A 16,027-nucleotide genomic window follows, 5' to 3' on the forward strand; every position below is an offset into this window, starting at 1 on the left:
AAGCAACAGATTTCTGTGTATTAATTTTGTATCCTGCAACTTTGCTGAATTCAGATATTAGTTCTAGTAGTTTTGGAGTGGAGTCTTTAGGATTTTTCATGTACAATATCATATCATCTGCAAATAGTGACAGTTTGCCTTCTTCTTTACCAACCCCCATTACTTCCTGTACTAGTTCTTTGCTTTCACTGAATTCTCTCTCAGCTCCAGGTCTTGTCTTCTATAACCTAGCCCTTCCCATTTGATTCCAACTTTCCCCAGACACCACCTCCAGTCCTTCATCCCTAGAATACAATGGACTCAACAGTGTGTGGTAAACTTCTACTCAGGATTTGAGTGAATGAATGGAGAATGATGCAAAGCTCGTAAGGCCAGCAACTTCATAATTTAATCACTGCCTAAAAGTGGGGCAGCCAAGCTCTGTGATGGGAAATTTTCCTTTGCTTGTGGCTCTTTTGGGTCCTGGTTAATTTTCATCTTCCTGGATACTTTCCGTTCCCCTTTCTACACACCACTCCTCTTTCTTTTTTTACACAGGGCACTTTAGTTCTCTTCTTGATTTGCCTTCACTAAGACCCCCAGCCTCACCCTTTTCAATAAGAAAGCTCATAAAGTTACCCTGGGCACTTCCCCCAACAGAAGAACTCCCATCTCTGACATAAAAACTGCCCCTTCCTAGAGTGAGGAAGCAGAGCTGTCATTTTGTTTTCTAAACCACAATGTTTTTCTTCCTGTTCATACATTGTACATACATTATTCCTGTATGTACAGTGTGACATTTTCTCTTGGCTGCAGCCTCCTCATGAGGGAAGCTGAACTACTCCATCTCTTAAAACTTCCAGTTCTGATGTCCTATAGAAATTTCCAAATCCATCTAAATTATTAATGGAGGGTTATATTTGGTAGAGACTGTGTAGAGGAAAAAGGAAGATGGGAGAATTTTCCCTTTCACCCTGCTTCACGATTTGCCTGCCTGCAATCTAGACTCTATAGTAAACATGAGTACCACTCCTACAGACATGCAAAGCAGAATCCTTGAAATACTTTTCTAACTTTTGTGTCAGGTGGATGAACCACAGGATGGCCATCAAATAAAAATCAGTCATGAGGATTCAGATTTGGATAACCTTCAGTGAGACCCCACACTGAGTCAGGCACTTTGCTGGCGCTTTTAAACACAGTCACCTCATTTAATCACAAGTCCTATGAGGAAAGTTGTATTGCCTCAATTTTAAGGATGACTAAATGACGCTTATCCAGAGAGACCAAGTAGCCACCTCTAAGTCATGCAGCCACTGAGTACTTGACTGTCAGTTATGCCATAGAGCCGCCACTCCAAGCCTAAGGGGTCAGGCAGGTAATACCAAGGAATGAAGGGGACAGGTATATGAGAAAACAGGAGCAGTGGAGGACCACGTCTATCCTCTAAAGGTGACAATTCTGATTAACACAGGGCATGTTATGCCGTGTAGGAATGTGGTTCTTCGTGCAGACAGTATCCTAATTTCTCCACAGATGCTGGTAGTCCAGATTTTGTGTGAACTGCAGAGAGACCAATAGAGAGCCAACAAAGTACCCCTAAGGTCAGATTTGGTCAAGACTGTTATTGAGGATGCATTCTTTTGGCATAATACCCATCCTCCCTTACATTAACATTTCAGAATCAAACAGGCTCTAAGTAAGGTAACCATTCAGTTATTAGTTGCCATTCCACAGGCGAAAAGTGGTTGATTGGGGTGGGAGGGCAGGGATGGCTCCTGGCCCTGGGGCTTTGTCGTTGGGGAAAAAATCAAGTCACTGTCTTTTAAGTAGTTGGCTCTGCCTAGAGGGCAGTCGCCTTCACCAAAGTTCCTTGGGCCCTGCCATGGAATGACAAACATTTGGGAGCAAATACGGGGCCCAGGCTGGCCCAGACGAGGACGAGGGTCTTGGAGGCAAGGGCTTTAGGAAGGGACAGGTGGGGGACAGAATTTTCTTTCAACTGTTTAATATAGAAGAGAAACCTAAAGAAAGGCACTATTCACACTGACACACACACACACCCCGATTGCTGATACTTCTTCAGTTTTCTCACCCATTAAGTGGGGTTAATGAGCCCCTCCTTGCCGGCACAGCTCACAGGACTGTAGCCAGAGTCACAGAAAGAAGACGGTAGGAAAGCACTGGGTAGGTGGCTAATAAGCAGGCTTATGTTCCGTTATGATGTGAGGAGTCTTGGGAACCAAAGGACAGAGTCCGAGGTGAGGGGAGAGTATCGGTCGTGGACCCTAAGTGCCAGGGGTTGGTTGGACCCAGAATCTGAGAAGCGCGGGATTCGGAGAGCGGAAGGCACCGGCCCCGCCCACCTCGCCTGAGATAAGCCCCACCTGCTCTTCGGGTAAGCGACCCGGAAGAGGAAGGGAACCCGTCTCCTCCTCACTCCCGTGCTTCTTTTCTGCGTCGTTCCATCCGGGAGAGAGCCGAGAACCGTGGCAGTTGGTGGCGTGCGGTGAGGGATCGCAGAGCTCTAAGACCCCGGAGCAGCCGCAGCTATGGCGGATGTGACCGCCCGTAGCCTGCAGTACGAGTACAAGGCGGTGCGTGAGGGCTCGGGGTAGGACTCCGAGCTGGAGAGTCCAGTGGGGAGCAGAAGGCTGAGGAAGCGAGTTTCAATCTGAAGGCCTGCAGGAGAACCACAGATGCGGAGGGGATATAAGATCCGGACAAAGGGCCTGGGGTGGCCGGGGTGGGCTAAGAGTTCTCCTAGGAGTGTTCGTTCCCTCTCCCCTCTGCGCTATACCCATTCACTTCTCTATGTCACCCCTAACATGCCCAACACTTTCCCGTGTCTGGGTTATTATGGGCATTGTTAGTAGTAAGAATTGTTCAACTGATTTGCCCTTTGCTCATGCGCAGTTAATACGATGTTATTTCTTAAGTAAAACATTTTTTTATTTCTAGTGATTATTAGCATTTGGTTCCGATCCTTACTTTCTCATCGTCTGCTGTATATCCCTGCACTATAGGGATTGGCCCTACTCATGTCACAGGTGCAGTACTCTTGTGATCTTTTCAGAACTCGAATCTTGTCCTCCAAGCTGACCGCTCTCTCATTGACCGCACCCGCCGGGATGAACCCACAGGAGAGGTGCTATCCCTGGTTGGGAAGCTGGAGGGCACCCGAATGGGAGATAAGGCCCAACGGACCAAACCACAGATGCAGGAGGAACGAAGAGCCAAGTGAGTACCAAGGGAAAACGATTTTTCTAAAGACCTCAAGTCCACCTTCCCTTGAGCATTTGAGCAGCGTTTTGGCTGAAATGCCTGGTGGAAGATGAAACATCAGTGGCATTAAAACAGCTTACTGAAGGTAAAAATAGAACATGAGAGTTAAAAGATTCATTGGTCTAACAAGTTTACCTTGTTACACTTGAAGTAGAAAATAACTTTTAGGCCTTTTTCTAACCTGTGTGTTTTTGGTCCATAGACTGATCATAATTTCTTTCACAGTATCTTCAAGATCCTTGCCATTACCTTGTCTCAGCAGTTTTGTTTCTTCCATTACTAACTTCCCACACCTACTCCTTTCTCTGCTGTTGCCCACTTTCTACTTCTGTAGTTATAAACTAACATTCAAGCATCCGTGGTATGAAACACAGGTTTTTTGTTTGGGTTTTGTTTTTTACATTAGGGAGGATATATTTCAAAACTTAAAAAACCAGTGAATTTTATTTCACCATTATCTTTTGATCCTGATGATCTCTATGTCATTTTCCTCTCCCATAGTGGCCTCAAAACTTAGTAGGCCAAGTTTTGATTAAACTAGTTATATTTGAAATGAGTTAATATGTCATTAGTCCTCCACTGTACAGAGTATGACTTCTTTAGCAGTTTTGTTATTATTTATTGGGAATCAGTTGTAGTAGATTCCTTTAGCACTTCAGTTTCTCTGACTAGAAAAAGAAAATGTGTTTTAGGAGTGAAATACAAGTGAGTCAACTCTAATTGTATAATATTGTCTGTCACATGAAATTAAAAAAGGGTCATTTTTTAAGCGAATAAGCAGGATGTCTCATTGTAACGTTTAGTGCATCTAGTGAGAGAATGACACAGAATTCCCTTTCTGTTACTGTGTGCTCATAAAGAAATACTCTTTCATGTGACTGAGGCCATGTGGGATTCATTTGCTGAATTACAGTTTCATGTTTTTACATATTACCTGAGTGCTGTGAAACTTGGAAGAAGAGGAGGTTGGGCTTAATTAGGCTTGACTTTGGGAGGGAATTCTGCCTGTTCAGCATCGCACTGTATGTCTATTAGGCGAAGAAAGCGTGATGAGGACCGGCATGACATCAACAAGATGAAGGGTTACACTCTGCTCTCAGAGGGCATTGATGAGATGGTGGGCATCATCTACAAGCCCAAAACTAAAGAGACCCGGGAGACCTATGAGGTGCTGCTCAGCTTCATCCAGGCTGCACTTGGGGACCAGGTGAGGTGGCTAGAGAGTGAAGCCAGTTTTGAAGAGGGAAAGAGCAACAGCCAGGAGGCACCAGAAAAACCTTGACTGGGTTTTCCTGTATGAGCTGTACCAGTTTGCAGAGTGCCTGATATTTACTTGAGCCCTTACTTTATGTGGGATAGTACTTTACTTGTCTTCTCTCTCTCAGTCCTCATGTTGTTCTAGGACTAGATGCTGTTGATATTCATTTTCCATTGTGCAGAAGAGAGATGTGAGGCAAAAAATAGTTAAGTACTTTGCCAAATCCCAGAGCTGGTATCTGGTCGAGCCTGGCTAGTTTATATCCAGCATCTATGCCCTTAACCATTGTACATGTGTGATGAGATGAAGGACCTTGATGAGTCTCTGAGTGGCTCTGGGGAGGTGGGTGCTAGAGGTGATGAGAACAGAGAATTACCAAAAGTTTGACAGGCTGGAGGACTAAATGTTTCTACTACTGGGAGAAATGTGGCAGGCTATGGAAGCCATGTCCTGTTGTATCCCAAGACTACCTACATAATCTTTTTTTAAATGGATGGATCTGCAGTTGAGAGACTCTTGGTGGTGGTTTTTATTAACACTTACGAAAATAGTCAAAATCTGTAGGCAGGTTAGGTATGGCTTTTCATATTCTTATGTCAGTAAAGCTGGTCAGTGATGTTCTGCATTCCACTGTTCTATTGTTTTTCTTTCCCTTTTGCCACTAGCCACGTGATATCCTTTGTGGGGCAGCTGATGAAGTTCTAGCTGTCCTAAAGAATGAAAAGCTTCGGGATAAGGAAAGGAGAAAGGAGATTGACCTGCTGTTGGGTCAGACAGATGATACCAGATATCATGTGCTGGTGAACTTGGGCAAAAAGATCACGGACTACGGTGGAGACAAGGAAATCCAGAATATGGGTAACTGAGCTCTTTATGTCCTGATGATACTGACTCATTGCTTGTTGATCTCTAAATGTCTTCCAGCCGCAGACATTAAAATATCTGAATGTATCAATGAGTTTCCGTACCTGCTTAGTGTTTATCGAGGCGTTGTGATTGACGGACATCAGAATCCCTAGATTACAGTAGCCATTTCTTATTCTGAGATCCTTTTATTGTATAGAATATGGGTGAAAACATGGGCAGAGACTGGGGAGCTCAAGTGGTTGAGCAAGCAGAGCAGGGCCATGTTCAAGGTTGGCAGGTTGAAGAAGGCCTCAGGTGACAGTACAGATGGCTCTCTCATGTTGATCATTAAGTGTCTGTTTGTGAGACCTTAGATCTATCCTGGGGGAAGTCAAGTCAGGCATTTGGGGAGGAAATTAGCTCCATAGTGCATTTCACTAGCCCTTCACTGTCCTCTTTTTCTGACCCTTAACCATTTCAGATGACAACATTGATGAGACATATGGTGTGAATGTACAGTTTGAGTCTGATGAGGAGGTGAGTGGTAAAGCAAATGGAGCTAGCGTATTCGTTTTTTAAAGTTGTTAAGGTGAGGGCGCCACTTACAGTGTAAAGAAGCTCCTTAAGCTAAATAAAATTTATAGTGGTGTATGGGTATCAAATTTGGGCATAAATATTATTTTGCTAAAAAATTGTTACTGTTATCTTTAGATTTTATAAAGAAAATTTAAACTTATAAACTAATTTAATCTGAAAATAAACCAAGTGGATCAGCAAAAAGACAAAGATAAGTACAGTGGATACCTTCATTGAGGGTATTTTATTGCATGTTAACCTTAAAAAAAATTTCCTACTTTTCAGTACTCTCATCTTGCCAGTTTCAAAAGAATGTACATTTTCCCAAGAGCACGGGCATATTTTGTACATGGTTGTTTAAGTAACAGTTGCAGTAGACACTGAAGTTTACCATCTAATCAATTTCTTGAATATAACTAGGAATAGGAGGGGCACTTGAAAAATGTGTAAAGTTCCTTAGAGTTCTCAGCGTGTGAGTTTGGCTCCTGAAGGCAGAATGCCAGCCTTGGGACTATCATGTAATGGAAGGAAAAAGGGATAGCACAGGCGAGTCAGAAGAAAGAGCACCAACTGGGAGCCAGGGGGCCTGAAATTTGGTCCTGCATCTTGGGCAGGTCATTTTGCTTCAGTTTTTCCATCCATTAAATGAGGTGACTGAATCAAATGATTGCTAAGTCCCTTCCAGCAGTATAGTTAATAGGATTTTACAATTTGACATAGCAACAAACTAAAAGACTGCTTTGCCCATAGCCTTCATTCATTTAAGAAATGCATGTTATGAAGTACCTGCTTTTAACATTGTGCCAAGTATACAATACAGTGACCATGTGTGTGAGTAAAGACAGTGGTCAGCAGGCTAAGTGTGGTCTCTGCATTTCTAGATCACCATGTGCTTTTTCATGCATGCTTCTGCTTCTCTCCTGTTAGCTGATAGCTCTTTTTTTCCATTTATTGGTTATCTGTATATGAGAGTGACTGAACTGGTTCGTTGCCATTGTGGCAGCCTAAGGTGAGAGGCAGAAACGAGTGTAGAAGCATCTACTGAATCCATGCCCACTGGACTTAAGTGTACTCTGGAATAAGGCTGTTGGTTTCCCGCCAAAGCCATTGCTCTAACCATGGAGCTATTTTCATTGACTCAAAGGGAGATGTTCTGTGCTGATGCCAGGATGAGCTCCAAACCCTGAGTTGGGGTCGGGGTTGTTTCCCTAGGAAGGTGATGAAGATGTGTATGGGGAGGTTCGAGAAGAGGCATCTGACGACGACATGGAAGGGGATGAGGCTGTGGTGCGCTGCACCCTCTCGGCTAATGTAAGTACACTTTGTTCTTAGGTTGCTGCAAGGCCAGGTAAGTTGTGGGTATAGCACTTCTTTCTCATATCTAGGTCCTATTACATATAATTATTGAGCTGTGTTTTTATAGAATGAGCCATAATAAACATTTAGTGTTTTGATCTTTTTTTTGGAATCATTGATCTACAATTACATGAGGAACATTATGTTTACTAGACTCCCCCCATCACCAAGTCCCCCTGATAAACCCCATTACAGTCACTGTCCATCAGCGTAATAAGATGCTATAGAGTCACTACTTGTCTTGTCTGTGCTGCACAGCCCTCCCTGTGCCCTCCCCCACATTATACATGCTAATCATAATGCCCCCTTTCTTTTCCCCCCCTTATCCCTCCCCACTCATCCTCCTCAGTCCCTTTCCCTTTTGTAGCTATTAATCCATTCTTGGGTTCTATGATTCTGCTGCTGTTTTGTGCCTTCAGTTTTTTCTTTGTTCTTTTACTCCACATATGAGTGAAATCATTTGGTACTTGTCTCTCTCTACCTGGCTTATTTCACTGAGCATAATACCCTCTAGCTCCATCCATGTCGTTGCAAATGGTAGGATTTGTTTTCTTCTTATGGCTGAGTAATATTCCACTGTGTATATGTACCACATCTTCTTTATCCATTCATCTACTGATGGACACTTAGGTTGCTTCCACTTCTTGGCTATTGTAAATAGTGCTGTGATAAACATAGGGATGCATATGTCTTTTTGAAACTGGGCTGCTGCATTCTTACCAAAAATCCCTAGAAGTGGAATTCCTGGGTCAAATGGTATTTCTATTTTGAGCTTTTTGAAGAACCTTCATACTGCTTTCCACAATGGTTGAACTAGTGTACATTCCCACCAGCAGTGTAGGAGGGTTCCCCTTTCTCCACAACCTCGCCAACATTTGTTGTTTGTCTTTTGGATGGTAGCCATCCTGACTGGTGTGAGGTGATATCTCATTGTGGTTTTAATTTGCATATCTCTGATGACTGACAATGTGGACCATTGTTTCATGTGTCTGTTGGCCATCTGAATTTCTTCTTTGAAGAACTGTCTGTTGAGCTCCTCTGCGCATTTTTTTTTTCATACCAATTATTTATTTTCTTTATTCTTGGGGCTCACATTCTGCTTCTTCCCACTGTCCATTCATTTCAAACTCTATTTTCGTATCTTTTTTTTTGGACTAATTAATTAATTAATTTTGTTATTAATCTACAATTACATGAAGAATATTATATTTACTAGGGTCCCCCCTTCACCAAATCCCTCCCACAAACCCCATTACAGTACTGTCCATCAGCGTAGTAAGATGCTGTAGAATCACTACTTGTCTTCTCTGTGTTGCACAGCCCTCCCCATGCGTCCCCCACATTATACATGCTAATCGAAATGTCCCCTTTCTTTTTCCCCACCCTTATCCCTCCCTTCCCTCCCTTTCTCCCCAGTTCCTTTCCCTTTGGTAACTGTTAGTCCATTCTTAAATTCTGCTGCTGTTTTGTTCCTTCAGTCTTTCTTTGTTCCTATAGTCTTTGGGTTTGAGGTGAGTTTCTTGTAAGCAGCATAGAGATGGGTCTTGCTTTTTTATCCATTCTATTATTCTGTGTCTTTTGATTGGTGCATTCAGTCCATTTATATTTAGGGTGATTATTGAAAGATATGTACTTATTGCCATTGCAGGCTTTAGCCTCATGGTTGCCAAAGGTTCAAGGTTAGCTTCTTTAGTATCTTACTGTCTAATTTAACTCACTTATTGAGCTATTTTAGACACTGTCTGGTCATTCTTTATTTTTTTACCTTCTTATTCCTCCTCCTTCATTCTTTATATGTTGGTTGTTTTATTCTGTACTCTTTTGTGCTTCCTTTAACTGCTTTTGTGGGTAGTTGATTTTATTTTTTGCCCTTAGTTAGTATCTGGTTGGTCTGCTTTCTTTGCTGTGATTTTATTTTCTCTGGTGGCATCTATTTAGTTTTAGAAGAGCTCCCATCTAGAGCAGTCCCTCTAAAATACCCTGTAGAGGTGGTTTGTGGGAGGCAAATTCCCTCAACTTTTGCTTGTCTGGGAATTGTTTAATCCCTCCTTCATATTTAAATGATAGTTGTACTGGATACAGTATTCTTAGTTCAAGGCCCTTCTCTTTCATTGCATTAAGTATATCATGCCATTCTCTTCTGGCCTGTAAGGTTTCTGTTGAGAAGTCTGATGATAGCCTGATGGGTTTTCCTTTGTAGGTGACCTTTTTCCTCTCTCTAGCTGCCTTTAAAACTCTGTCCTTGTTCTTGATCTTTGCCATTTTAATTATGTGTCTTGGTGTTATCCTCCTTGGATCCTTTCTGTTGGGAGTTCTGTACAGTTCCATGGTCTGATCGATTATTTCCTCCCCCAGTTTGGGGAAGTTTTCAGCAATTATTTCTTCAAATACTCTTTCTATTCCTTTTTCTCTCTCTTCTTCTGGTACCCCTATAATGCGGATATTGTTCCTTTTGGATTGGTCACACAGTTCTCTTAATATTGTTTCATTCCTGAAGATCCTTTTATCTCTCTCTGCATCAGCTTCTATGTGTTCCTGTTCTCTAGTTTCTATTCCATCAATGGCCTCTTGCATCTTATCCATTCTATTTATAAATCCTTCCAGAGATTGTTTCATTTCTGTAATCTCCCTCCGGACTTCATCCCTTAGCTCTTGCATATTTCTCTGCATCTCCATCAGCGTGGTTATGAGCTTTATTTTTTATTCTTTTTCAGGAAGACTGGTTAGGTCTATCTCCTTCTAAGGGTTTGCCTCTGTGATCTTGGTCTGTATCAATTTCTTCTGCCTTTTCATGGCGATAGATATATTTGTGGGGAGCTGGCACATGTGTTGGGTAAGAGAAAGTCCCTTCCTGCCAGTTTATGGCCTTCCTCTCCTGGGAGAACAGCGGTCTCTAGCAGCTTGTGCTGGGCAGCTGTGTGCAGACAGGGCTTCTGATCTTGCCCAGCCGCTATGGAGTTTATTTAGCTTTGCAGTTGCTGTGGGCGTGGCCAGCCTCAGGCTGCTATTCCAATATGGCGGAGCCGCATCAGAGGGGGAACAGGCAGGAGTCTGTTTATTGCGGTGAGGGGCCTCCAAGCTGCTCTGTGGGGGTTCAGGCACCCAGAGCTCCCTGAGGTTTGCGGCTGCTGGTCTAAGTGTCCCAGGGCGCTTCCGTCCAGCTGTGGGGTCCCTATCCCTTTAAGACTTTCAAAAAGCACTCTCTTTTCTTTGTCCCAGGTGCCAGCGGGGACCCACTCACTGGTCTTACTGTCCTGTTTCCCTAGTATCCAGCACCCCATGCATGCACTGTGTCTGCGCTCTGGTGCGGATGGCTAGGGCTGGGTGATTAGCAGTCCTGGGCTCCCTCTCCCTCCCTGCTCCGACTCCTCTCCTCCCGCCAGGAGCTGGGGTGAGGAGCGCTGGGGTCCAGCCGGGCCGGGGCTTGTATCTTACCCCCTTTGCAAGGCGCTGGGTTCTCGCTCGTGTGGATGTGGTCTGGATGTTGTCCTGTGTCTTCTGGTCTCTCTTTTAGGATTAGTTGTATTTTGTGTATTTTCAAAAATGTATTTGATTTTGGGAGGAGATTTCCGCTGCTCTACTCATGCCACCATCTTGGTTCTCTCTTCTCTCCTCTGCCCATTTTTTATTGGATTATTTGCTTTTTGTTTGTTGAGGTACATGAGCTGTTTATGTATTTTGGATGTCAACCCTTTATTGGATATGTCATTGCTTAATATATTCTCCCATACTATAGGATGCCTTTTTGTTCTATTGGTGGTGTCCTTTGCTGTACAGAAGCTTTTCAGCTTGATACAGTCCCACTTGTTCATTTTTGCTTTTGTTTCCCTTGCCCTGGGAGATATGTTCATGAAGAAGTTGCTCATGTTTCTGTCCAAGAGATTTTTGCCTATGTATTTTCCTAAGAGTTTTATGGTTTCATGACTTAACATTCAGGTCTTTGATCCTGTTTTGATCTTTAAAAAAAAATTTTTTTTAATTGACAAAGGTGATATGTAATATTGTATTAGTTTCAGGTGTACAACATAGTGATTGGGAGTTAAATTCATTACTAAATGCTAACTGTGATAAATACTGTTATCAGCATACAAAGATGTTACAGTATTACTGACCGTATTTGCTATGCTGTATCCTCATTCCGGTGACTAATTTATTTTATAATTAGTTATTTATAGTGTCTTGGTTTTCTTAAGATTTCAGTTAGTCATCCTTTTTCCCAAAGGCATGTGCTGATGAAAGCTTAATTTGGTGTCAGGTTTTTCCCCTCTGCAAAGTCCTTAAAGGAAGGTAGGCTGTGGGTGGCTAGTAGAACTCTGTTGTGGAATGATGAGAAGGCAGTTGGGGCATACAGAGACGTGGTGAGCTGAGTGCCTGGTTACTTTTGTAGCTTGTAGCCTCAGGTGAGCTGATGAGTTCCAAGAAGAAGGACTTGCACCCTCGGGATATTGATGCATTTTGGCTGCAGCGGCAGCTCAGTCGTTTCTATGATGATGCCATCGTGTCGCAGAAGAAGGCAGATGAAGTGCTGGAGATTTTGAAGGTAGGGCCAAGATAATGGTCTTGTGGTCAGCATATTTTAGCCATTGGGACAGTGCCTGAAGCAGATGGCTATGTCCTTAACCACGGTCTTACCTTCTCTCTGCAGACAGCCAGTGATGACAGGGAATGTGAGAACCAGCTGGTTCTGCTTCTGGGTTTCAACACATTTGATTTCATTAAAGTGTTGAGGCAGCACAGGACGATGAGTGAGTACAGGGTGGACCCTCTGCGGTGTGCATGCGCATGTGTGTCCTGGACACTGTGCTGCTTCCATAGCTTTAGGGCTTGTTCGGTTTAGTTTTATTTCTCCCACAAGGTTGAAGATTGATGTTCTCTCACCCTTCCTTACCTTCTTTTTCTTCCTATTGTTGGCAGTTTTATACTGTACTTTGTTGGCCAGTGCACAGAGTGAAGCTGAAAAGGAAAGGATCATGGGGAAGATGGAGGCTGATCCCGAGCTGTCGAAGTTCCTCTACCAGCTCCACGAAACTGAGAAGGAGGATCTGATCCGGGTAAGGGCTGGCTTGATTTCTTTGTCTGATTCCTTAGCTTGGGGGTGTTTGCTCTGCAAAAGAGACATTAGTTAGAAATTTTCAGTAAAAAGCTAATTCCTATTAAAAGGAGAAATTGAAGAGGTAAAGTAATTCTCTAAATTTTTTGAGGTTTGTCAGTGGTACAAGTTAGTCAGCACATTCACACTGGTGTGGTCAGGAGATCACTGGCCTGCTATTGTCTTCACCAGCCCCATAAGCCCTTTACTGCTTGTTTACACAAGCAGTCATGTTATCTACGGAAAATATAGGAACAGAACACGTTTTCTGAACACAGAGCCCACACTCCTACCCTTCAGGGATGGCCCTTGATGCTGAATTGTTGACCATCTCCTTTTGAAGTTCCTGCACTGTGCATTGTCCCTTTAATGCTGTTGGCTTGTTTTCATTGTTCTGCTGGCCCCCACAGCAAGTGTCTGAACATAGAGGGTCATCTTTCTGTTTTAGGACTTACTTGTCAGCACCCGTGAGGCAAACACCAGCTAAGTAGGCACTGAGAAAGACAAGAGTCTGGCATGATGGGGAATCACTTACTCCTGTTACCTACCTTCCTGTTACAGGAGGAAAGGTCCCGGCGGGAGCGAGTACGGCAGTCTCGAATGGACACAGATCTCGAAACCATGGATCTGGACCAGGGCGGAGAGGTAGATGTTGGGTCATTTCCAAGTCTGTGATGGATGGAAAACTTGTTTGCTCAGCTTGTTCCCTTCCTTTGTGTTTTTGTTTGTTTTGGTATCATTAATATACAATTACACGAGCAACATTGTGGTTACCAAATTCCCCCCATTATCAAGTCGCCACCACATACCCCATTACAGTCACTGTCCATCAGCGTAGTAAGATGCTATAGAGTCACTACTTGTCTTCTCTGTGCTATACTGTCTTCCCTGTGCCCCCCCCACTACATTATGTGTGCTAATCGTAATGCCCCTTTTTCTCCTTATCCCTCCCTTCCCAACTCCCCCCTCCAATCCCTTTCCCTTTGGCAACTGTTAGTCCATTCTTGGGTTCTGTGAGTCTGCTGCTGTTTTGTTCCTTCAGTTTTTTCTTAATTCTTATACTCCACAGATGAGTGAAATCATTTGATACTTGTCTTTCTCCGCCTGACTTATTTCACTGAGCATAATACCCTCTAGCTCCATCCATGTCATTGTAAATGGTAGGATTTGTTTTCTTCTTATGGCTGACTACTATTCCATTGTGTATATGTACCACATCTTTATCCATTCATCTATTAGGTTGCTTCCATTTCTTGAATATTGTAAATAGTGCTGCGATAAACATGGTACATATGCCTTTTTGTAACTGGGCTGCTGCATTCTTACCAAAATTCCCTAGAAGTGGAATTCCTGGGTCAAATGGTATTTCTATTTTGAGTTTTTTGAGGAACCTCCATACTGCTTTCCATAGTGGTTGAACTAGTTTACATTCCCCCCAGCAGTGTAGGATGGTTCCCCTTTCTCCACATCCTCCCCAACATTTGTTGTTGTTTGTCTTTTGGATGGTGGCCATCCTTACTGGTGTGAGGTGATATCTCATTGTGGTTTTAATTTGCATTTCTCTGATGATAAGCAATGTGGAGCATCTTTTCATGTGTCTGTTGGCCATCTGAATTTCTTCTTTGGAGAACTGTCTGTTCAGCTCCTCTGCCCATTTTTTAATTGGCTTATTTGCTTTTTGTTTGTTGAGGTATATGAGCTCATTATATATTTTGGATGTCAACCCTTTATCAGATATGTCATTTGTGAATATATTCTCCCATACTGTAGGATGACTTTTTGTTCTATTGATGGTGTCCTTTGTTTACAGAAGCTTTTCAGCTTGATATAGTCCCACTTGTTCATTTTTGCTTTTGTTTCCCTTGCCTGGGGAGATATGTTGATGATGAAGTTGCTCATGTTTATGTCCAAGAGATTTTTGCCTATGTATTTTCCTAAGAGTTTTATGGTTTCATGACTTACATTCAGGTCTTTGATCCATTTTGAATTTACTTTTGTGTATGGTGTTAGACAATGATCCAGCTTCATTCCCTTACATGTAGCTGTCCAGTTTTGCCAACACCAGCTGTTAAAGAGGTTGTCATTTCCCCATTGTCTATCCATGACTCCTTTATTGTATATTAATTGACCATATATGCTTGGGTTAATATCTGGACTTCCTGTTCTGTTCCACTGGTCTGTGGGTCTGTTCTTATGTCAGTACCAAATTGTCTTGATTACTGTGGCTTTGTAGTAGAGCTTGAAGTCAGGGAGTGTAATTCTCCCTGCTTTATTCTTCCTTCTCAGGATTGCTTTGGTTATTCCAGGCCTATTGTGGTTCCATATGAATTTTAGAACTATTTGCTCTAGTTCATTGAAGAATGCTATTGGTATCTTGATAGGGATTGCATTGAATCTGTAGATTGCTTCAGGCAGGATGGCCATTTTGACAATATTAATTCTTCCTAACCACGAGCACAGAATATGTTTCCATTTATTGGTATCTTCTTTAATTTCTCTCATGAGTGTCTTGTAGTTTTCAGAGTATAGGTCTTTCACTTCCTTAGTTAGGTTTATTCCTAGGTATTTTATTCTTTTTGTTGCAATTGTGAACGGAATTGTTTTTCTGACTTCTCTTTCTGCTAGTTCATCATTAGTGTATAGGAATGCAACAAATTTCTGTGTTTTAATTTTGTATCCCACAACTTTGCTGAATTCCGATATAAGTTCTAGTAATTTTGGAGTGGAGTCTTTAGGGTTTTTTATATATAATATCATGTCATCTGCAAACAGGGACAGTTTGACTTCTACCTTACCAATCTGGATGCCTTTTATTTCTTTGTGTTGTCAAATTGCCATGGCTAGGACCTCTAGTACTATATTGAATAAAAGTGGGGAGAGTGGGCATCCTTGTCTTGTTCCTGTTCTTAAAGGCAAAGCTTTCAGCTTCTCACTGTTAAGTATAATGCTGGCTGTGGGTTTATCATATATGGCCTTTATTATATTGAGGTACTTGCCGTCTATACCCATTTTGTTGAGAGTTTTTACCATGAATGGATGTTGAATTTTGTCAAATGCTTTTTCCACATCTATGGAGATAATCATGTGGTTTTTGTCCTTCTTTTTGTTGATGTGGTGGATGATGTTGATGGATTTTCAAATGTCATACCATCCTTTCATCCCTAGGATGAATCCCATTTCATCATGATGGATGATCTTTTTGATGTATTTTTGAATTCGGTTTGCTAATATTCTGTTGAGTATTTTTGCATCTATGTTCATCAGGGATATTGGTCTGTCAGTTTCTTTTTTTGTGGTGTCTTTGCCTTGTTTTCATGTTAGAGTGATGTTGGCCTTGTAGAATGAGTTTGGGAGTATTCCCTCATCTTCTACTTTTTGGAAAAATTTAAGGAGGATGGGTATTAGGCCTTCACTAAATGTTTGATAAAAGTCAGCAGTGAAACCATCTGGTCCAGGAGTTTTGTTCTTAGGTAGTTTTTTGATTACCAATTCAATTTTTTGTTGGTAATTTGTCTATTGAGATTTTCTTTTTCTTCCTGAGTCAGCCTTGGAAGGTTATATTTTTCTAGAAAGTAGTGCATTTCTTTTATGTTAACAGTTTGTTAACCATATGATTTTTCATAGTATTCTCTCATAAT

At 42.3% G+C, this 16,027-nt stretch overlaps 1 protein-coding gene across 1 annotated transcript in view; it reads left to right on the plus strand.

Annotated features, from left to right (window-relative positions):
- The first annotated feature begins 2,389 nt into the window (after positions 1-2,389).
- SNRNP200 (small nuclear ribonucleoprotein U5 subunit 200) overlaps positions 2,390-16,027 on the plus strand; it is a 42,582-nt gene continuing 28,944 nt past the window's right edge. Inside the window, exons 1-10 of the mRNA XM_017660040.3 lie at positions 2,390-2,576; positions 3,056-3,219; positions 4,300-4,471; positions 5,188-5,380; positions 5,850-5,905; positions 7,157-7,255; positions 11,688-11,840; positions 11,946-12,045; positions 12,215-12,351; positions 12,951-13,034. Coding sequence (XP_017515529.1) covers positions 2,532-2,576; positions 3,056-3,219; positions 4,300-4,471; positions 5,188-5,380; positions 5,850-5,905; positions 7,157-7,255; positions 11,688-11,840; positions 11,946-12,045; positions 12,215-12,351; positions 12,951-13,034 — 1,203 coding nt within the window. The 5' untranslated portion in view covers positions 2,390-2,531. The remainder of the gene's footprint in view (positions 2,577-3,055; positions 3,220-4,299; positions 4,472-5,187; positions 5,381-5,849; positions 5,906-7,156; positions 7,256-11,687; positions 11,841-11,945; positions 12,046-12,214; positions 12,352-12,950; positions 13,035-16,027) is intronic.

The sequence above is a fragment of the Manis javanica genome, chromosome 1 (genome assembly GCF_040802235.1).
Source record: "Manis javanica isolate MJ-LG chromosome 1, MJ_LKY, whole genome shotgun sequence".
Taxonomy (NCBI): Eukaryota; Metazoa; Chordata; class Mammalia; order Pholidota; family Manidae; genus Manis; species Manis javanica.